Source organism: Anser brachyrhynchus (genome assembly GCF_964034855.1).
Source record: "Anser brachyrhynchus genome assembly, chromosome: 10".
Classification (NCBI taxonomy): Eukaryota; Metazoa; Chordata; class Aves; order Anseriformes; family Anatidae; genus Anser; species Anser brachyrhynchus.
The window spans coordinates 24,796,719-24,820,683 of record NC_137705.1 but is presented as its reverse complement, the minus strand read 5'-3'; the positions used below and the strand labels follow the sequence as shown (position 1 = coordinate 24,820,683).

Genomic DNA, 23,965 nt, shown 5'->3' with positions numbered 1-23,965 from the left:
GCGTGCAGATTGTTGTTCATTGGACCATTTGTTTTGAGATGTACTATTTTCCATTTTTATGATCATTTGAAATTCAGGAACACCATCAAAAACTTATACCCACTTAATAACTAAGAGTTCTCCCTCATATCATTTATTCCATCTTGATACTCATTTTTGAAATATACTAGGAGCAGAATTGTTCCAGTATTCTGGATCTTATGCTTTTATAGGCATCAGTATTTCAATGATGACAATACTTGAGTTTGATCCATGTATGTGTATATCAAGATCATAAAGCTATTTTCTGAACAAACCTGGTAAGCCCGTACATATTGAATGCTGGACTGTTTATAATGCTAATAACTCATCAGCTATTAGTAAATCTGAAAATTAAATGTATTTGAAAAAACAAGTCACTACTTATATACAGCAAATGCCTTTGTGTCACTTTTCTAGAGAGTAGAACTTAAATATGATAGAGGTACTTTCTGATTGTACACCATTAACATTCTACCTTTAAGCTTAGCCAAGAAGGAGTTCCTAGAAAATTTGTCATCTCAACTCTAAAGACAACAGACATATAATACTTAACCATTGCATGGCAGACTTACTGTCTACTATTAGCAAAATTTTGTCTATTATAGTAGTTGTCCATTACATCTTCATCTGTGTAGAGTACTTGGACTAGCATGCTAACCAATTTGGTTTACGAATTTGGTGTGCCAATTGAGACAGATCATATTGTGTTAGATGATGCATGTAAAAGTAGTGAGAGAGCCCTGATGAGAGAAAACAGAGAGAGAATGGAAAAGATGAAACATGGCCTTCCATTTAAAGATGGGGAATTACGTGTACAGTATTATACAAAAATAAACAAAAAATATTTGGCTGTTATCATTGTAAGTTACACAAAAAGGGCAAAATGGTGACTTTTTTGGCCTTTTTCCACTTCATTTACTTTATGCAGTTAAATATAAGAAGTTAATTTTGCTGTGACCATATAACTGTGTATAGCCAGTTTCTTTACTGTTTGTTTGAGCTGAACAGAAAAACAGCAGAGAGAAAATAATTTATTTTTAAACAGGATATTGTGGTTGTAAAATCACTAAAACAAGAAAGTTCCTACTTCTCAATGTCTGTCATGCATTATCCTTTCATTTATTTTTCCAAATGTCTGTTTGATCAGATTAATTAAAATAACTGTGTTAAAGGTCTGCAGGAAAACAAACAAAAACCAAACAGCTTTTATGCTGTTGTTTGGAGAGCGTTTGTTAACACACAAGCGACATCAGACTGCAAATGATGGCCAGATTTCAGTGCTGCTAACCTCAAATGCTGATGGTACAATCCCTGTATTTTCCAGTATTGAGGAATTATCATAGTGAAGGAAATATGATTGTCTGATACTGAACATTGGAATGAAAGAGAGATGGAGATGGAAAAGGAGACAGAAAAAGAGTGGAGAATGGTCTTAAAAATCCCTTCCCCCACCATCCTCCAGATGTTAATACAGTGGGCCTTTGAAGTCCTTAAAAATTCCATTTGCTTTTAGAAACCTGTAAATTTATTTGACTGGGTGTGAAACTAGACATTTTCTTTTTGGAAGTGGTTTTCCCTCTGGTTATCCATGTCATTGCCATTATGATCCCAGGTTTTGTGCTCTAGCTGCTGAAGATGGCAGATAAACTGGAACTAGATATGGTGGTATCTTCTTAATTGAGAGAGAGCCTGCCAAACTTGTGCTTTTGTGAACCGTCTTGGCTTCTGCATGGGTTCTAAGTGAAGCTTAAGAGATGCTCAGTCCTAGTTACTTTTACAGATTGTATGATTACTCGCATGAAACCCGGGATCAAAGAGCTTGTGTTAGGAATTCCTAATTTAAAAGGTAGGAATCTGGCAGCAAAACATCATTAATGAATCATTCATGATTTTGGAAATAAATTCCTATAGTTATACTCTGGGTGCCATTGCATATGTTCAGCTTCAAAGGAAAATATTTATTTTTTGTATCTTGTTTGCTTAGAAATATCCTAATCACCTCTTGAAACCTTTTTTTCATGGTATTCTAACTCTTTGAATGTTTTTGGGAAAGCAAAACTGTCCCTCTCAGCTTATGGTTCTGCAAGTTTTCAAATAAGCGGACAGTCAATGAAATAATATGTTTTATTGTTTCCTAGATATGCTAGTTTAAAGTAGTTATGCAATAGCTAAAATCCTGTGCTTACAGAATTGTTCCTTTAGCTTGTTCATTTTTGTTGTGGTTTAACCCGGCTGGCAGCTAAACACCACTCAGCCGTTCGCTCACCCTCCCCCCTCCCTCTCTGGGATGGGGGAGAGAAACGGGAAAGAGAAGCCGGTGAGTTGAGATAAAGACAGTTTATTAAGACAGGAAAATAATAATAACAATAATAATAATAGTGATAATGATAATAGTATTAATAATAATAATGTGTAAGAAACAAGTGATGCACAATGCAATTGCTCACCACCCGCTGACCGATGCCCAGCCGATCCCCGAGCAGCTGTCCCCCCACCCCGGCCAGCCACCCCTATGTATTGTTTAGCATGACGTCAGATGGTATGGAATACCCCTTTGGCCAGTTTGGGTCAGCTGTCCTGGGTCTGTCACCTCCCAGCTCCTGCTGCACCCCTAGCCTGCTCGCTGGCAGGACAGAGCGAGAAGCCGAAAAGTCCTTGGCCTGGTGTAAACACTGCTCTGCAACAATTAAAACATCAGCATGTTATCAGCGCTCTTCTCATCCTAATCCAAAGCATAGCACCCTACGAGCTACTAGGAGGAAAATTAACTCTGTCCTAACTGGAACCAGGACAGATATCCACCCCTTATTCCATACCATTTATGTCATGCTCAGGTTACACTCTTTCCAATACCTTGTAATTAATCACTATTTTTATCTATGATATATAGCAATCATGGTAGTGATGACATACAGTATTATATAATAATTAACATACTACAATTCAACTCATGGGCTATTCTCACCCAGTATTAAATCCCCTTGAGGTACACACCGGACCTCCCCATTCTTTTGCATTACCCACCAAGTGCATCCAGGTCCCTGAGCAAAAGCAATTCCACGAATTGGTTTGCCTTTTCCTGAGGCAGGAGTAGCCCAGACTGTTTTACCCAGCATGTTTCTTACGTGCACTGCAGGAACTTTATCCCCTTCTACAGTGCGTAACAGGTTTGATTGGGCAGGTCCAGCTCGGTTGGCAGATCCCCTAGTATTGACTAACCAGGTGGCCTTTGCCAAATGTGTATCCCAATTTTTGAATGTCCCAGCACCCATTGCTTTCAGTGTAGTCTTCAACAGTCCATTGTATCGTTCAACTTTTCCAGAGGCTGGTGCATGATAGGGGATGTGATACACCCACTCAATACTATGTTCTTTGGCCCAAGTGTCTATAAGGTTGTTTCGGAAATGAGTCCCGTTGTCTGACTCAATTCTCTCTGGGGTGCCATGTCGCCATAGGACTTGCTTTTCGAGGCCCAGGATAGTGTTCCGGGCGGTGGCATGGGGCACAGGATATGTTTCCAGCCATCCGGTGGTTGCTTCCACCATTGTAAGTACGTGGCGCTTGCCGTTGCGGGTTTGAGGGAGTGTGATGTAATCAATCTGCCAGGCCTCTCCATATTTATATTTCAGCCATCGTCCTCCATACCAAAGAGGCTTTGACCGTTTGGCTTGCTTGATTGCAGCACATGTTTCACAATCACGAATAACCTGTGCTATGGTGTCCATGGTCAGGTCCACCCCTCGATCACGAGCCCATCTGTATGTTGCATCTCTACCTTGATGGCCTGAGGTGTCATGGGCCCATCGGGCTATAAATAATTGCCAGTCCAGGTCCAGCTGAGCCACTTCAATCTTAGCAGCCTGATCCACCTGCTGGTTGTTTTGATGTTCTTCAGTAGCCCGATTCTTGGGCACATGAGCATCTACATGGCGTACCTTTACAACCAGGTTCTCTACCCGGGCAGCAATATCTTGCCACAATGCTGCAGCCCTGATGGGCTTGCCTCTGCGCTGCCAGTTGTTCTGCTTCCATTGCTGTAACCACCCCCACAGGGTGTTTGCTACCATCCATGAATCAGTATAGAGATAGAGAACTGGCCACTTTTCTCGTTCAGCAATATCTAAAGACAGCTGAATGGCTTTCACTTCTGCAAACTGACTCGATTCACCTTCTCCCCTAGCAGCTTCTGCAACTCGTCGTGTAGGACTCCATACAGCAGCTTTCCATCTCCGATGCTTTCCCACAATACAACAGGACCCATCAGTGAACAGGGCATATTTCTTCTCATTTTCTGGTAGCTTGTTGTACAGTGGGGCTTCTTCAGCACGGACCACCTCCTCCTCTGATGATATCCCAAAGTATTTGCCTTCTGGCCAGTCCATAATCACTTCCAAGATTCCTGGGCGACTGGGGTTTCCTATTCGAGCCCGCTGAGTAATCAGTGCAACCCACTTGCTCCATGTAGCATCAGTTGCATGATGTGTAGAGGGGACCCTTCCTTTGAACATCCAGCCTAGTACTGGCAGTCGGGGTGCCAGGAGGAGCTGCGCTTCAGTACCGACCACTTCCGAAGCAGATCGAACTCCTTCATATGCTGCCAATATCTCCTTTTCAGTTGGAGTATAGCGGGCCTCAGATCCTGTGTATCCCTGACTCCAAAACCCCAGGGGTCGACCACGAGTTTCCCCAGGTTCTTTCTGCCAGAGGCTCCAGGTGGGACCATTCTCCCCGGCTGCAGTGTAGAGCACAATCTTTACATCTGGTCCTGTTCGGACTGGCCCAAGGGCTACTGCATGAACTATTTCCTGCTTAATTTGTTCAAAGGCTTGTCATTGCTCAGGGCCCCATTCAAAAGCATTCTTCTTACGGGTTACTTGGTAGAGCGGGTTTACAATCAAACTGTAATTTGGAATCTGCATTCTCCAAAACCCCACGACACCTAGGAAAGTTTGTGTTTCTTTTTTGCTAGTTGGTGGAGACATAGCTGTTATTTTGTTGATCACATCCATTGGGATTTGACGATGTCCATCTTGCCATTTTATTCCTAAAAACTGGATCTCTCGTGCAGGTCCTTTAACTTTATTTTGTTTTATGGCAAAACCGGCTTTCAGAAGGATTTGGACTATTTTCTTCCCTTTCTCGAAAACTTCCTCTGCAGTGTCACCCCACACAATGATGTCATCGATGTACTGCAGGTGTTCAGGAGCTTTCCCCTGCTCCAACGCAGACTGGATCAGTCCATGGCAAATGGTAGGGCTATGTTTCCACCCCTGGTGCAGCCGATTCCAAGTATATTGGACTCCCCTCCAAGTGAAAGCAAACTGTGGCCTGCACTCTGCTGCTAGAGGGATGGAGAAAAATGCATTAGCGATACCAATTGTGGCATACCACTTGGCTGCCTTTGATTCCAGTTCATACTGGAGTTCTAGCTTGTCCGGCACTGCAGCACTCAGTGGTGGCGTGACTTCGTTCAGGCCACGATAGTCCACTGTTAGTCTCCACTCACCATTAGACTTTCGCACTGGCCATATAGGACTATTAAAAGGTGAATGAGTCTTGCTGATCACTCCTTGGCTCTCCAGTTGACGAATTAGCTTATGGATGGGACTCAGGGAGTCTCGGTTGGTGCGATATTGCTGCCGGTGCACAGTTGTGGTAGCGATTGGCACTTGCTGTTCTTCAACCCTCAGCAACCCCACAACAGAAGGGTCCTCTGAGAGACCGGGCAAGGTAGACAACTGTTTAATGTCCTCTGTCTCCAAGGCAGCTATGCCAAAAGTCCACCGGAACCCTTTTGGGTCCTTGAAATATCCTCTTCTAAGATAGTCTATGCCAAGGATGCACGGAGCATCCGGGCCAGTCACAATACGGTGCTTTTGCCACTCATTACCGGTTAGACTCACTTCAGCCTCCAATACAGTTAACTGCTGGGATCCCCCCGTCACACCATAAATACAGATGGGCTCTGGCCCTGTATAGCTTGATGGCATTAGTGTACATTGTGCACCGGTGTCTACTAAAGCCTTATACTTCTGTGCGTCTGACGTGCCAGGCCATCGAATCCACACAGTCCAATAAACTCAATTGTCCCTTTCCTCCCCCTGGCTGGAGGCAGGGCCCCTCTAGTCCTGGTCAGAATCTTCGTTTCTGTGTCTAAAGGACTGCCTGCTGGAAGTTGGAGCAGCAAACTTTTCAGAGAACCCCTTTTTCCCAATTGTTTTCTTTTGCAATTCACGTACCCTTGCCTCTAGGGTCACAGTAGATTTTCCATCCCATTTTCTCATGTCCTCTCCATGGTCACATAGGTAAAACCACAGGGTGGCGTGGTGTGTGTGCCCACCATATTGTCTTCCTTGCACAGATGAACGTTTACCCCTAATAGCTGAGACACTGGTTTGTACAGGTGGGGAGGAAAATAAACTCCCTTTAAGTTGGTGGACCTCTTCAAAAAGTTTCTCCAGAGTATTCTCTTTTAGCTGGTGGACACTGGTTCGTTCAGGTGGAGGGGAAGATAAATTCTCTTTAAGTTGGTGGACCTCTTCAGAGAGTTTCTTCACAGCCGAGACACAGGCCTGTAGGGAAGAGGAGAGATTTCCTTCGTACTGCCGGAGTTGTTTAGCCAATTGATTCATTGTGGGTTCCTCATCCTCTTTCCAGGTTATTATTGCCAATGAGGTGGCATATGATGATGGTGCACTCCGTACAAACTTCCGCCACATGGGTCATGTACACTGGACTTCATCTGGATCTGTGGATGTTTGTGCGTCGTCTAGGTCCTTATAAATTACTTCTCGTATGGCTAATTCCCTCAGGTACTGAATTCCCTTCTCCATGGTGGTCCATTTGCCTGGTAGACATACAAGTTCTTCCTTGAAGGGATACCTTTCCTGCACAGCTGACAGGAGACGCCTCCAGAGGCTGCGAGATCGTGCTCCATCTCCAATTGCTTTGTCAATGCATGCATCCCTAGCAAGGGATCCCAGCCGCCTGGCTTCCTTGCCCTCTAATTCCACACAATTGGCTCCGGTGTCCCAGCACCGGAGCAGCCAGGTGACAAGCTGCTCACCTATACAGCGACCAAAATCTTTTCGCACATCTCGTAGCTCACGCTGGTATAGGGTTCGGGTAGTTACTGTTGATTTTTCGACATCCTCATCTTCATCCTCCTGCACATTTGATGGCCCAGCCTCGTCTTCACTATGCCCAGACCTAGCAGAAGACTGTCTGTGTTCTAAACGACCTGAGTCTCTATACCATTTTTTCACCTTGTCTACAGGGGCAACTTGCACTGCTACAGCTCGTTTCTCTGACCCAGCCACAGGGTCTGCCACAGGGGTTGGAATACCCTCTGCGGGGTCAACTTGCACTGCTACAGCTCGTTTCTCTGACCCAGCCACAGGAGTGGGAGCAGCTGCAGGAGCTGGGGCAGCTGCAGGAGCTGGAGCGGCTGCGGGAGCTGGAGCTGGAGCAGCTGCAGGAGCTGGAACTGGAGTGGCTGCAGGAGCTGGAACTGGAGTGGCTGCAGGAGCTGGAACTGGAGTGGCTGCAGGAGCTGGAACTGGAGCGGCTGCAGGAGCTGGAACTGGAGTGGCTGCAGGAGCTGTCACTAGGTTGCTAGTAGCATCAATTGCAGCTCAATAGGCACAAGCCAGATCCCAGCACGCTACAGTGATTTGTGTCACTTTGGAACTGCCAGAGTCATGACACCTTTTTTTCAAGCATTCTGCCAGCTTTTTAGGATTTTGCAGTTGTTCAGGGGTGAATGTCCAAAACACTGGAGGTGACCACTGCTCTAGAAACCTGCCCATATCCTCCCACACTCCCTGCCACTCGCAACTATCCCGCCTCAGGACAGATCTCTGGATGAGATTCCTAAGTAGTTGTTTAACCCTCAACAAAACCTGAAGCGCATTCAGGAGACATAACAACAAGAACATGCTGGTCTGAGTTTCCCAAGGATATTCAACATCTCGGAGAACCACCGTAACTAGCTCGGGGGATAAGAGGGTGGTGGTGAAGGAGAAAGGGAGAGTGAACAGGTAGGGAAACATGTCTTCCCCTGTCCGCTTCACAGATTGGCTCCCTGACGAAAAAAGGCAATAGATGTAATTGCTAATAGTTTCCGAGATATGGTTTCCAAAGTATAGAGTCGACGACAGTGCTGAGTACAAATACCAGGTTAGAGTCATGACCAGAAATTTCATCATTTCATAAGCCATTGTTACACCGCACAGTACCATAACAATCTTAAACCAGGGCCCGGAAAGGATAAACAGTGCAACAGGGAGCACATACAGAAAGTAACGTGCTATAAAACTCAATTTGGAAAACAGGCACAGCAGACTGGAGATTAAGGCAATCAACATGGTGACTAGCAACTATTAAGCAGGTCCAATACTTATACCAATTTTAGTTTAACACACTCAGGTCAAATCTGTCGATATCTCAACCCTTTGAGCCCCATGTTGGGCGCCAAAAGGACTGTTGTGGTTTAACCCGGCTGGCAGCTGAACACCACACAGCCGTTCGCTCACCCTCCCCCCTCCCTCTCTGGGATGGGGGAGAGAAACGGGAAAGAGAAGCCTGTGAGTTGAGATAAAGACAGTTTATTAAGACAGAAAAATAATAATAATAATAATAGTGATAATGATAATAGTATTAATAATAATAATGTGTAAGAAACAAGTGATGCACAATGCAATTGCTCACCACCCGCTGACCGATGCCCAGCCGATCCCCGAGCAGCCGGCCCCCCACCCCGGCCAGCCACCCCTATGTATTGTTTAGCATGACGTCAGATGGTATGGAATACCCCTTTGGCCAGTTTGGGTCAGCTGTCCTGGGTCTGTCCCCTCCCAGCTCCTGCTGCACCCCCAGCCTGCTCGCTGGCAGGACAGAGCGAGAAGCCGAAAAGTCCTTGGCCTGGTGTAAACACTGCTCTGCAACAATTAAAACATCAGCATGTTATCAGCGCTCTTCTCATCCTAATCCAAAGCATAGCACCCTACCAGCTACTAGGAGGAAAATTAACTCTGTCCTAACTGGAACCAGGACAATTTTATAGGATGCTATGTAGTAAGTAGTAAGTGTGCATAGCAGGCTTCGTTAATTTCACCTCTTCCGTTATTTCAGAAGTGAGTTATTCTATTTGTTGTTCATAGCACAAGTCGGTGTTTCTCAAACTGAATTGTCTGGGGTCCCTCTGAAAACATCTGTACCTCTGCACCCCATTACTTCCAAGGCCCAGCTACCAGTTGTGCACCTGGATTGGCATTGCTTGTTCTCCCCTTCCGTTTCCCCATTGCCTCATCTCCTCTCCTGTCCCTCCTGCCAGGGATCACATCCCACAAGTAAGGGAGCACTGGTTTAACTACACATTTTTGGCATCTGAGTATCCTCAGCGCATGGGGAACATGCGTGGCTTGAAAATATTCTGATATAATTTTTCAGGGGTTTTTAAAGTTTTTTAGAAGGCTTTTAATTTAACATCATTCACACAAGAAAGTTGGAAAAAATCAAGTGTGACAGGGCAGACTATAGAAGACTTCTTAAGCAATCTAGCAAATTGCCTGAGAGAAATAAGAGCTGGTGCCCTTTTTCTGCCACACTTTGCTGCATTGAATTCCTGGGCTTGACCGAGAGATTTAAAATTTTCACGGTAGGCAGCAAACGGTATGGATTAAACTTGATTCTATTGCCATTAAGTTGTGGCTTTAAGAACTGTCTGTTCCTTAAAGCAAACCAGTTGACATACGTTCAGTGAACAGCTACGTGGAGCCATCTTGCGTACTGAAGAGTCAAGCTGTAAATACTTCTCATATTATTTCTTACTTTATTATGGTTTCCTACCTCTCTATTGGATTGACTGATAAAGTTCAAGCTAACTTTCCACATTGCCTTTTTTAAAAGTAGAGACCGAAATAGCCAGGAATGAGGCAATAATACATTTTTACTGTATTATGTTGTTCGGTTGGTTGGTTCCTTGCTTTTTTTTTTTTGGTAGGATACACTTTAATCAGTGATCTTCAGTCAGCATGTTCCACTTGAAAATCTTACATGACCCCCATGAGACTAGCTGTCACACAAGTATACAAGCGTGTTTTTAGGGTCTACCTCATCCTCTGATAGGATTTAAGTCAACAGCTGCATAATTCAATATCCTTTCATGGCAGGAGGAACTTGAGAAAACTGTACCTAGTAGAAATGCCAGAACAGTATGTTCAGACAAAATGTAATTACTTACGTGGAAGGTCAACCATAAAAACATAGATAATGTCATGATTTCATGAAAAATGACATACTGAGTGATTGTGAAAGGTCAGGACAATTCTCTTCGTCTTATCCAAATGGAGTTTGAGTTTCTTAAATTTGGTTTAGGGAAATAAGTATTATACATTCCTTTTAAAAGAATGTTGCATTTCCCAGATTCTTATGTGAAGCTTTTTTCCGGTTATACCTTGATGTCCGTGGTCACTGGGCCATCTGTATGGTTTCGTTCTGAGTTTTTTTTTTTACTTCTTTAAAGGAATTTGGCTGTTTGTACTAACGTTCGTTAGTACTTCTTTTAAAAAAAAGGCTAGAGTGAATGCTTCATAATGCTTGCTTCAAGTCACAGGGCTTGAACTGCGGTAAAAAAGCTGTATTCTGGGAGATGGAGAAGGAATATGCCAAATGTGAACATGTCCAACGGTTCTAAAATGAAGGGAGGCGAGTTGTGTCCGCACCAGGCCTGCTGCTCCCTGCCGGGCCACGCCGCACTGAGGGGCCTTCGCCTGGAATGGGGCTTCTCCATGTTCAGAGGCTGGGCCTAATCGATCTACCAGACAACCCAATGCTCTGTCTGAAAGGGACAATCGTGTTAATGTGCTGACACCTGGAGACTTACTGTTGAATTTTTGCAAGTAATGTGCAAGGAAAAGCAGGGTCTTTGAACACAACAGGCTGCTCTTGAGGAGGATGTGCAGGGGAAGGGCTGGCCAGAGGCTCCACATACAGGGAGGGTGGGGCAGTGGATGGGGATGGTGGGGTTGCAAATGTTATTGGCAATTTTTGAGGTTTAGTACTGAGTTCTGATATGAGGTTTTATACTAGTTTTTCTGCTAACCTGTTGTTCCTGTGCATGCTTATCTTGGGCCTTTGGCATTGGTTGTAACTAAGTAATTAGTATGTCCTGAACACCAGAGGGTTTTCTTGTTGATCTGAGGAAAACACTGCTTGGCTGTAATTTTTCTTTTTGTTTTTCTTACGAGAGGGATTGAAAGTAAAGGGATGTAAAAGGGTTAGGGACAGAAATAGTCTTGGGGATGATAAAATTAAAGGTTTGCAGTCTCTGCTTCTGTCAACTCAGAGTAATGTTTGCAAATCCCCAGATGCAGAAGTCAGGTGTTCTCAGGGTTGCTGGATCTGGGAATCTACCTCTTGTGATGCTTGAGGACAAGTTCTAACAATTTGAGGCACTGCAGAAAAAGAAACAAAAACATTGATGGAAAAGACTGCTGGCTAAATCTAGACTTGACTGCAGGAGGTAATTATGCCACTGACTTCATTGGAATTGTACGTGCTGACACCGAGCATGAATGTGTCTCAAAATATGGAAATGGGGAAATCTCCTCAAAGAAGCTGCTTTGTAAATATCAGTTAACAGAAGCCACTTAGTTTTTGCAATTACTTCACACTCAAAAGCATGTTTTCGTACTTTTTTTTTAAAGGCAGAGATTGCTTTGAAGTATTAGAAGGTTCTTTTGAAAAAAAAAAATAATTCCATAGCAACATAACCACCCCATTTTAGAATTTTCACTGTAAGAGTGGCTTTCTAAATAGGATATAGCATTTGGATATTCTTTTTCTCAACCATTCTGCTTATATTTAAAATTAGCATCATCAAGTATGCATCTTTCTGTGTGGTCTTAAAAATGTCTCTTTAATTTTGTTTTGATCTTGACATACTTCCTTTCACCTTTAGAATAACTAACACATTTATTATTTAAATATCCAGCTCCTGCTTGGTTCCACATAAATTCATCTGTGCCTCTGCACCTCTTGTAGGACATCTAGATAGATGGATTTCTGGTCTGTTCCAACACTTTTTGCTCCTCATCTGTGCATGCTTCTAGTTTTTCTGCTTTTACTGGTTTCTTTTTGGACTTTTCTGCTGCTCCAGGAAATTATCATGCGCTTATTTTTGCTCTTGCTACTATTTATTTTCCTTACAACAGTCTCTAGAAGATGGTCACTACTTGCTTTTTTATGCCGCCATTGCTCAGAATAGACCAGTCAGTGACTATTTTTTTTTCTGAAGCTTGAACATTACTAATTTAGCTAATGTATGCAACTTAGTAAATTATAGTTAATATTTTCTTTCCTATCTCTCATATTAATGTATTCTTTACATCACTATTTTCAAAGTATGATCCGTGGGATGGGAGTGTACAGTATATACCATATGGTTCCGCAGCACCATTAAATTAAATAATACTTATGCATTTTGAGTGTCTGAACTGTACTAACTGCTGGGATGGGTGGGTTTGATTTTTGAAGTTGCTTCACATTTGTGAATGAGTCTTCCATTTCCCCAATACATAGTTTATAATGAAGTAAAAACAATGCTCTGCTTTTTGTATCTCAGGCCAAATGCAGGATGCAAATGCCACAAAGACACATTCAGCTCCTCTGCAGCTGAACTTACTTGCAGTGGCTCTAAAGATGAAGCAGTCAAACTGTAAATAAATAACAGAACAGACTAAAATCTGGTAATTTCTTATGCAAACAGTGTAATGATTCATGGGAAAGAACATAAAAGAAACTGACTTGTTAGCGGAAGTTGAAAGAGGATATTTTGAGGAATCCAAGTCACAATTTCAAGTCTAAAATAGGCACTGAGAAGCCTATTGATCCATGAATTCACTTTTATTAAAACTTCTCCACTGTAACTGAGCTTTTTATTTTTAAATGTTGTTCCCATAATTTGTGTATGTAATGCAGAAAGATATATATCTAAAGGCAAATATGAGAAACATTTGGAGTTGGAATAAGCAGTTACATCAAGAATATAGTACGAACAGTACAAAGCCATCTATCCAGTGTTTAGAATTCATTCTGCAGTCAGTGGAGTATACACAAATTATATAGCATACATGAGTGTGGATTATGTATTCTGTTATATTCTTTTGGAAGCAGTCCACGATGCAGGCGTATGAATAATAGAGATAATTAATCCTTTCATTGATGGTTGTAGAAATATTTTAACTTGGTTGAAAACGTCAAGAAAGCTTTAAAATGAAAATAGCAGATGTCAAATATAAAGCCCCTAGTTTACTGAGCACTGAGTATGATAAACATTGATTATTCATCTTGATGTTAGAGTTCAAAAACAATTGTCCCTTCAGTTTGCCTTAGGGGAGCATGAAATTAGGACCATGTGTGCATTGATTAACAACATATGAAAGATGAATCATGATTACTGTTTTGGTCTGGTGCACAAGGCTATGCTTGAGGGGTAGTGATTTCCCACCTCCTTTACCAGATCTCTGTAATTAGTGCTAGCATATATCTCCGTTTCCTGGTATTGATCTTAAAGTGGCTGCCTGACAGTGCCTATTCACACGCACAAATTGCCTTTTTTGAATGACAGAGTGTTTGCTCAAAAAAGTTGAACGTTGAAGTGAACTTCAGTATTGTTTGTAAAAATGGTTATTCATAGGACAACTCTGAAATCATCAATTTCATCTCTGGCAGGAAGTGTCAAATAAAAAAAGATATTACTTTCAGCTTGACAAAGAATATGAAACAGTATGTGTTTTAAATGGAAGAGGAAAAAGTTCGACAACAAAAATAAAGCAGATTTAAAAGAAAATTCTTTCCCTTGTATTTAATTTACTTACGGCCTCTGAAGGCAGACATTAGTTAAATTTAACTTTCCTCAGAGGCAAAATTAGTTCCATTGGTCAAAATTTTCTTTAAGCTTTTTTTTTTTTTTTCTGGAAATAGAATCCTAACTTTGTTCCTCTCTGGCCTCATAATGGGGAGAAACAGTTGTTCTAAGCGCATTTCATTAATAAGTAGTTACTGTATATGTAGGGCAGATATTAGAAAACTATAAACAAACAAAGTAGAGGTTACCTTTCAATAATAATAGTCTTTGTCTCTTATGAATAATCTACTTTTTCATGTTGAAAACTGGATGCTTAAAATGAAATGCCCACACATGCCTTGATCATCCAAATGAGTTAGTCATTCGTTCTTCTGGAGATGAAGTGTATTAGTAGTATTCAGAACTCTGCTAATTTAAGATATCTTAGGATCTTAAGTATTCAAGTTGTTGATGTGGATTGAGGAACGGATCCAGCCTTGATCTCTGTGACTTGAGGTACGTGCATTGTGGTGGAAATTCATTCTGACTTGCTTGTCCAACAGAGATGTGGGATTTGGATCTTAGCTTATCGTTTTCTGCAGAGTTCTGTGTTTTGAGCTCACATACTGTGAGACTTAATGTTATTACAGATAACAGCCCCCCACCTCCACTTTTTAACAAACAAGATTATTTGTAATTTAATCTGTGCATTTCAACTTTGATTATCTGTTTAAAGATCAGTGGTCTACAGTTTTTCTTAAAGATGTTTTGACTATTTTCTTTCCTATGTGTTTTTTAGTCCCAGTATGAAGAAGTATGTGGACCAAAGGGATTTTATAGACAAAGCCCCAGGCAATGGAGACTTGCTTTCTAGCAATGATCAGAATAAATTAAAAGCTGCATGTAAATTCAACAAATGGTAGTGGTTAATTAACTAAGAATGTAGTACCCTAAGGCCATAACATTAGTATTTATAGTTGTCAAGTAAGATGCTCTAAACAAATTGTCTTAGCTATAAGCCATTTAAAGAGCACAACTACTTTATGGCTTAAATAGAAGGGAATGCTTCCTGGAAGAATATGTTGTTCAGCTCACAGCAGGAAGTATTTGGAGGATTAGTAGCAAAGTTTAACATGGTAAGTTGTCGGATTAGCATACATGTTGTAACTTACAGCTCATATGGCAATTACCTATTTCAACATTTTAAGGTACACCTAACTCTTCCAAATTTCTACAGCCTTTTTGGACCTTTTAGACAGTTTTTAAATTTAGGGTGTGAAAGACCAAATTAATTAAAATACTTGTGCTGATTTTCAGTGGTGTTTGATAGAATTTGCCTGTCATCCTCAGAACTTCAGCTCTGTAACACAAAAGGAAGACAGGTATTAAGAGAGGTATTAATTTAATGGCTTATCTGCCTTTGCTCATTTATAAATATAAAAAGTTAATAGGTTTCTGTTTTGTCTTTTTTTTTTTGCATGTTTTATCAAACACATAATGTGTCTTTGTTTTGCCCTAGTTAAAGTTAAATGAGATTTTTTTTTTAATAGCGTAAAAGAAACAGAAAATGTTTCAGAAGAGAAAAGAAATTAGTAGAAAAGTTAAGACTGGAAAAAATTGTCACCTTCCTGTTTCAGGAAACCTTTTCGGATAGCAGCTTGCTTAATGGCAAACTAATTGAAAGCTAAACAAATGGAAAGCCACCTAAGAAGAAAGTGAGATTACAAAATTCACTTCCAAGAATAATGTCAAGATCTACTTTGCTTTTATCCCTTATGTGCTATATTTTGCATCTTTTTCTAAGGTTACTGTACTCTTTTTTTGTTCTTCTTTCTAAACCTATCAAGTGAGAGGCAGTGCATGTTTACACATGATCCTGACAACAGCTGATTACAGTTGGAGTCCTTTTATAGTATTTACTTCTGCTCTTTACATTGTAGTGGTAAAACCAGATATAATTCCTTTTAAAGGGTAGTGTTGTTTTTTTTTTTTTAATGGTAAATAAGATATTTGTTGCCTTTCAGGGAATGATAAGACTCAGTGTTACAGTTTTGAACTTTGTGTCTAGTAAGGGTTAGAGTAACCCTACGTTTTGTGTTTCCAAAGCCATTTCAGCAATTTCTGAAAGGTAAGTCATTGCTACATCTAAGTCCAATGTTCTTCTGTGTAGGTGTAAGAGACACACCATACTCATCTGCCTGCAAATGCGTTCAGATTCACCCGGGAGAGCAATGGGATAGTTCTCCAATTGGTCCTCAGTTGAGGCGTTGTCTGTTTTGATAATATTTGATAATAGAAAAGGCTGTCTGATATGGCAGAATGGGTTTCTGCAATATGCATTCCTACTGAGAAAGTTACAAAATAAAATTATTGGAATTATTCCAGTTGGAAATTCACGCTATCATTTGTTCCCCTTCAACTCTTTGTTGATTTTAGCCAATAATCAATGGAAAGATTGGAATTTAAATTTCATGTCTGTGTGTTTGTCTAATTAAGCTTTTCTCAGCAAAAATTTCTTTAAAATGCTTACAATACATGTTAAAATGATAGAAGTCTCTAGATGGGGGCCTCTGACATAAATAAACCATAAGAGTGTCCCAGCGCATAAACCACATCGGACTCAATCAAAGTACATTGAAATGTAAATTCCACAAGAATGATACAGCACAGCAACAGTAATTACTTATAAATGTATCTGTATATAATAAGTTAGTGAGGGACAGGCATGGGCACCTATCTGGAGACAAGGCATTGATGCTCTGCAGTAACCATTTCTCCCATATACAGTCCAGGCACCCTGATGAACCAGGCTGTAGGTATTTTTTTGTCCTGTCTTATTGTACCGCTGCTTATGTTGATCTTCGAGTTCCATGTGAGCATTGAATAATACTAAACTTACAAAAAAAGGATGACTTGATTACAGGTGAATTCTGAGCATGCTGAAAATTTGGTTTCTTAGTTTGCCCAGTGAACAATGAGGTAATAGAGTCCTTCAGACACCTGTTCCAAGGAAGTTAATAAGATGAGGAATGTCTGGGAGGTGATGAATGCTCTTTAATCACTTTATTTACTGTTTTGCTCCTACCTTTTTTTTTTCTTGGAAATGATCTTCACCAAGAAAACAAAGTGCTATAGCCACAGTGCTTAACGGTACATTTTTTCTTCTTTTTGCTTGAACTTCTGATATTCTTTTTCATGACTGTAGACTTGGCATCAGCTTTGCAACAGATTGTCATTTCTCTTCTCTTCTGCACTGTGTATGCCCTAGAGAACCCAGTTTGATGTGTCCTTAAATCTTGATTAAAGGTGGTTTTGTTTTGTACGGGCATCATTAACCTAGATGATGGAAGTTGAGAATATCAGATACCTTTATTTAAAAAATAAACTTCTGTGGTTCACATCTGTTGGGCAGGTCAGACTACTTTCTTTTCTCTTTGTTTTTACATCTTGCGTATTACATTTGGCAAATTGGTGGCAGGTGAGCACATGCAGGTATGCAATCTGTTCTGTCATTGCTTGTATTCAGATTGTCTGACTGATGGTGTACCCAAACAGAAGGAAGAAAACCTCCTCATGAGTTCTGTCATCCTCCAAAAAACTATTTACAAAAAAAAAATATGTTCAAAATAGGTCATTTTATTTAAATTGTTTTCCTGATATTTCTCTACAGGGCCTGTCACCAGCCACCAAGATGAATGCGCTACTCAATATCACCTTTAAATATGACAGTAAGTTGAAAATCTGCAATATAATCACAAAAATCAAGGACTCTGACACTGTTGTCAATGTATACCAGCATCTTTCTTAAAAATGGCTCTAAGAATATTATAAGCTCTTTAGTTTTGAAATAACTTTGAAATCTAGATCTGTTGCAGATGGGTCAGCTGGGTCTTGTCTTTCCTGCGTTTCACTGATTAGAATAATACGGTCTAATCATTTGCAGTAGTTTCACTTCCAGATCACTTACTCAGTATTGGTAGGAGAATTATGAAGGATGTTTTTACTCTGTGGAAGAATGCAGTCATTGAAAGGTTTACTACACACCAATTCATTGGAAAGCATTATTTCAAGCCTTATGCATTTTGATATGCAATTTTTTCTGGAAAAAAATCAAGTAGAAAGCCATATTTCATGTAGAAAATATATGTAATTTGTATCTGTATACAGGAAAAGTATTTTTAAAATATATGTCTATAAGGATTAATATGGAATTTTAGCATTGAAGATAAGTAATGTCTCTTCAGCTGGGTGAAATACAAGGAGCTTTAGATTAGCTACAGTCAAAAAAGAGCCCAGGTTAGTGGAAAACTATCCGTATCTCAGTGAAGTCAGGTGGTTTTAGTACTTTAGCAGAGGTGTGATATACATGGTTTATATTGCAGCTAAACCGATAAAGTAATCATAATAATCGTAATAAGCAGATTGCAGCAATAATACCGTGAAACTATTCAAGGATCTGCTAAATGGCTGTATTTTATTGTTCTCTCCCTTTTTTTTTTTAAAGGATTGTGTCACCTGTGTTTTCCATTCAGGGAGGCATGAATATTGAGTGCATTGGAAATTTACCTATTTGGGGGCATTTAGTGGCCATCATCAGTATACATTCAATGTGCATTCAAGAGAAGGTCTTAATTTACAGCAATGTTTGTATTAATGCCAATACAAGTCACTTTTTTTTTTTGCCTACTCAAAGAATTAATTCCAATCATCCTTATGCTCTATTTTTATGCTTATTTCTGAGTTTGGAATCTTTCCTCGTGAATTCATTTATTATCTAATCTGCTGTTAATGCTTGAAGAAAATGAGCGAAATTTAAGCATGTCAGATTGTACAAGAGAGAACTTCAAAAAAGTTACAATTTGTTATCTGTATAGAGGAAGACAGGAAAAAATATCAGTGAGAGCAGAGATCCCCGTGTTTAGTTAACACGATAGAGCCTGTTTAAGTCCCAGTATCTGTCATGTTTTTTCCACTAATTCTGGCACCAGGAGCTATGATTAACCAATGACAAGTGTTAATTCAAAGTTCTGCTGGCACTGCACACTTCCTGGCCAAAGGAGTTGTTTGAGTTACACAGTGCTAGGGAAAGAGATCCCTGATATCAAGGCTAAAGAGTTCATGTAATGTGGAAATACAATCTTACACTGAATAAGCTAGCACACAAGAGAATTGGGCTTGCTGGCTGTGATTTAAATGCTTTTATTTTGCCATAAACTCTAATGAGATTCTGGTTTATGTTCTTAAATTAGTTGGGTAGATTATTTATTCAGGTGAAAAACAAATGTTTGTAGGTTTCAGTAGTTCACGTGTAGTCAAGTAAAAAGTGATTTCCTGAAAAGGGTGCATTTTTTCCCAGCTGTTTTCTTCCTAATTCTGTTGATCTTTAAAAAATGTAAATCAATGACTCACAGTAAAACCTCAGATATTTGTGCTATATTGCATTTTGGCAAATTGTCATTTGACCATAATATTTTAGCAGCCAGGATCCAAAATCATGGGCTTTCTATTAATTAGTTCCAGACCTAGCAAAAAGCTGTTACTTCAAAGTTTCCATTGAAAGAAATACTCTATTCTCCTCAGAGGAAGTTCATGCTGTCATTCCCTTCACTCGTAGCAACAGAATTCTACAAACAGCAAAGTAAATACGAATTGCCCAGCTTTTGGAAAAAGCGATGCTGTACAAACCATTCTATTTTTAATTGTGGGGCAGTTACATAAAAGGCCTCTTACCATTGTTGTTCATAGCACAAAGCCATTTTCTAAAACTGCTTTTTAGTTAGCATTTTTTCCTTCCTTTCTTTAAGATCACACCTTATAATAGCACTTAATTTTCATGTTTTAGTTTTACAAACTCTGTATAGACAAATACATAGCATATAGATTATGTGTGGTTTTTAGAATTTATCGTTGGCCAGTAATATATAATCTACTGATTAACTTGTTGGCTTTACTCGTTCAAAAGCGGGATGTTTTTTAATGTGTACATGTTCATGTATGTTATGCTCCAGAACTATTGAATTCCCTAGCCACTACTTCTCTTTGTGCCACAGAATATGAGCCTAAATATTGTAAGGCTTTAAAAGTAATAAAATTTTGTACTACTTTTCTTGTTTAAATCACATACGGATTTACTTTCTGTGATACAGGCTACGCTGGTATTATAAACTGGTAATCTTTGGAGTCCTGCAGATTAGGCTTTTGCAACTGGTGAGTGGTTGTGCTCAATGATTTGGAAAGTTTTTCATTGTCCTAAGACAAAAGGTTCGCCTAAATTTACTATACAGTTTTTTGTTTTTTGTTTTTTTTTAATGAAATAGTGTACATGTACTTTCACTTTGCTTAGTCTTGAAGAAAAGTTAGGAAATTAATTTAATTCTTTATTCACAAGGAGAGATGTGTGTCCTGCTGACACTGAATAATCTTCAGAATTCTTTGGTATGGCACAAGATAATCAGCTAGTATGTTTTCCTTAAAGCGTTTTTTCCTCTGTGTTTTTAGACTGCACTCCTTATCTGAATTCAGTGGGAAAACATGTGATCGGAGATGTGCAGAATATAACAATCAGTCAGTACGCATGTTACGAACAGGTTGCAGTGACAATACTTTGGACAGCAAATGCCATTGGTAAGTAGTAGAGGAAAATGGAGTAAACACAGCTGATGATGCAGTTCCTCCATTTGGAATCTTGTCTCTCTTCTTGAGGTTATTTTTCCAGCTGTGACAGCCATTAAAACCAAGTATCAAAATAAACTGAATTGTAGAACCAGATTTTTGAATTGATGTGTCACAAAATGTTAAAACCAAGATTTTTGAATTTAATGAAGCATGTTCAATCATATAGGTCCCACTAAAAATGCTATTATAACTGATAGATCTTTAAGTGGGAACAAAAAAGTTTTTTCATTGATAAAATAAGTATTTTTTAAAAAGTTTTTGTCTTTATATCAAACTTTTTAATTTCTATTTTTATGTACATTATAAATTCACATGTAGATTATATATATGTGTTAATATTGGCAGTTTGTGCTCCAAGTTTGTTTTACTGGTAGGTATGTATGATCAAAAAAGTTTCGAGACCACTGCAGTAGTGTGTGCTCTCTCTGTACAGCATCTCACCGTTTGTTTTTCTTGCATACTCATTAAGGTGCTGAACAAAGTAATTAATATAAACTCATTTTCTTTAGTGACCATCGTTTAGCAAATGAAAAATCTGGAGTTTCCTTCTTGAATGTTTTTAGTACTTCATTAAAGAATTTCATCTGCAAAGGTGCTTTTCAGTATCAAGTACATCATTACAATTAGAGTCAAGCGCAATACATTTTTCAGAATTAAAACATTTGTTTGTTGCCTATTCTTTTGCTCATAGAGCAGATAAGATCGAATACTTCATGGTTTGTAATTCCTCAAAAAGCTTTTCAGTTATTGTTTTTTCTTACGATTTAATAAGAGCTGAAAGTTCGCATTTATGTGGTAAGATTACACCCTATGTGATGAGATATGGCTGCTAATGAAGATTTGTATTCTTGAACTTGACATGCATTTTTAGAATAGACCTACATTTATTAAATCAAACATTTTAGCTAAGAAAAAAATGTTGGATTTTCTTTGTGACTTCCTGGTATTAATTCATGCCTTCAGAATTTGATAACACATTAAATTTGTAACAGAAAATAATGATTAATTACTGGGGTTTAAGACAGTATGTGGAAACTACACTGCAAAGCTGTGCAGTTGAAACCATTTGGTAATCTTCATCTGCAGACTGGGTGAATCAAGTCTCTATGGCAAACAAAGCTTGGTGTTCTTTCTTGTAGTGATCAGAGGTTAATCCTCTGGAAAGTGTGAGGACAGAACTGCTGTTGAAACATCTCGGGTGACATGGAGACTGGACACTTTCTCTTTCATGGTCTTCATGTAAGCACAAATAGTGCTTTTGTTCCATGGGATATTAAGAACATATTGGGCAATGCATGGTCTTTCTCGTATACATGATTATAAAAATAAATAAATAAATAAATAAATAAATAAATAAATAAAAATCTAATGGAACAGAGGGGGCTTGAAAATCATACTTTTTTTTTAGTTTGCCAAACATAGTATGTAGTCAAATTTATGTTTTGATTCTTGTCACATATAGCTTTACAAAAGCTGTGTCTGTGCCTTTGATAAATATGTATTCTGCCATATGTAATGCTGTTGAACAGATGTAATTAGATGGAGTAATGCTAGTTAGTCTTGAAGAACTGTGCAGTGACGTTGATACCTGAGCCACAAAACTATCACAGCATAACACTGATATTCTCCTGTGACATTTGCATCACCATGACTCTACTTAGTCATGCAATGAAGTAACTCCGTGATGAGAACGTTGTGAAGAAATGCAAAGACCATGCTGAGAGTTGATTATGTTAGAGTAGCTTGAAAAAAAGGGTGTAATTTTGGCATCACTTACAAATAACTGGATGTGTGCACTTACTGTAATAAATTCCATTCCATTTAAGTCAATATTCCTGTTATCCTGTAGTATACTAGAAATAAAGAAGTTGTAACAACTACTATCACTTTAACCTAGTAGTTTATAAATGATAAGAATGTGTTATAAAGTAGTATTATTATAATTTGTTAGCAAACATATTTTATTGCAAATAATCGAAATGTGATGCTACTATAAAGTACTGCTGATGAAGGTACTGATTATTTAGATTGCAGTGATAATTTGGAAGCTCTGTCTGCAATGTGGGCCCCTCTGCTCTAGGCATTACACAAGTATGCGATAATTACAGCCTTCGCCAAAGGCTAAATTCTAAATAGGCAAGATAGAAAATGTTGGAAGAACTGACACACAATGGCAAGTATTAAAACACAAAAGTATTTCATATGAATGTTAGGATTTATTTTTAAAGACAAATGAACTATCTTTGTACTGTATAAAATATCACAGAATACCTTTTGAAATATTAGTTTATTTTAATGTCCTGCTGTTTGCAGGGATTGAATACCTGAAAGGTTTTCGAGTCATCCTCGAGGAGTTAAAATCTGAAGGAAGACAATGTCAGCAGATGGTTTTAAAAGATCCAAAGCAGCTCAGCCCAAGTTTTAAAGGAACAGTAAGTGCTTTGTTTCAAGAAGTATTTTATTGTTACTTGATTGTGTGAAGTCTTGAAAGTATTTATTTGCGGTGTATAAATGTGTATATATTTACCTAGATACACATTTAATATGCTGTTTACTAGGATGCAGATTGCTTCCTAACATTATTTTTCTTTAATGAATAGTTGTCGATCTAGAGACAGATGTAGTCCCCTTCTGTAGAATTTTTCCTGAGGCTGGAAATTGTCATGAAATCTTTTTGGGTGACTGTGGAGTACAGGTGCATGTTTGAAACAGTCCATATCCCGATTCAGTATTATGCTTCTTCATGATGGTGTGTAGCAGAGGGATGAATAAAGGGTTCTTAAATGTATTAGTTTCTGCTCATGTTTGCAGAACTGTGGGCCTATTTGAGAGAAAATGCTTTTAGTTATAATAGTTGCAATGTTGTGTTTTTGTGTAGGGAATGGAATCTCATCCCTTCCTAAATCTGAAGTTTGAAACAGATTACTTTGTAAAGATTGTTCCTTTTCCTTCCATTAAAAATGAAAGTAATTATCACCCATTTTTCTTCCGAACTCGACGTAAGTATTGTGTACAATATAGTATTACGTAACATCTCTTTCTTTACTCCCCTCCCCTCCTTTTTTTTTCTTTTCTTGTCAGAAAAAGCTTTTCTGATGTAAAAGAATAGCTTTTCATGTAGCAGATGATGATGTTAGGGGAGACTGGGTTAAGATAGGTATTGACATAGTCTTTGAAGGAAGGACTGGGTGTTATATGGCAAGAACTTGCATGCCTCTGATAAATCTATGGCATATAAGACATTAGCAAACAACCAGAAGAAGAAACTTGTATTAACTCCTTTCCTTCCCCTCAGTGGACATTGTGAACAAGCTCAGATTGTTTTTGCTTTTGAGATCAATTTCAAGAATGGGTATATAGACATAAATACAGATGAGTACATATCAAACTAGATGGTAACAACTCAAGTAGAATTTCTCA

The 23,965-nt window shown here is 39.1% G+C and overlaps 1 protein-coding gene across 4 annotated transcripts in view; it reads left to right on the top strand.

Moving 5' to 3' along the window:
- Positions 1-23,965, top strand: part of IL17RD (interleukin 17 receptor D) — a 59,801-nt gene that overhangs the window by 22,134 nt on the left and 13,702 nt on the right. For all 4 annotated transcript variants that reach the window (XM_080605640.1, XM_080605639.1, XM_080605641.1 and 1 more), the window contains exons 2-5: positions 17,541-17,598; positions 20,369-20,494; positions 22,859-22,977; positions 23,424-23,544. In XM_080605640.1, the coding sequence (XP_080461766.1) occupies positions 17,541-17,598; positions 20,369-20,494; positions 22,859-22,977; positions 23,424-23,544 (424 nt within the window). The remainder of the gene's footprint in view (positions 1-17,540; positions 17,599-20,368; positions 20,495-22,858; positions 22,978-23,423; positions 23,545-23,965) is intronic.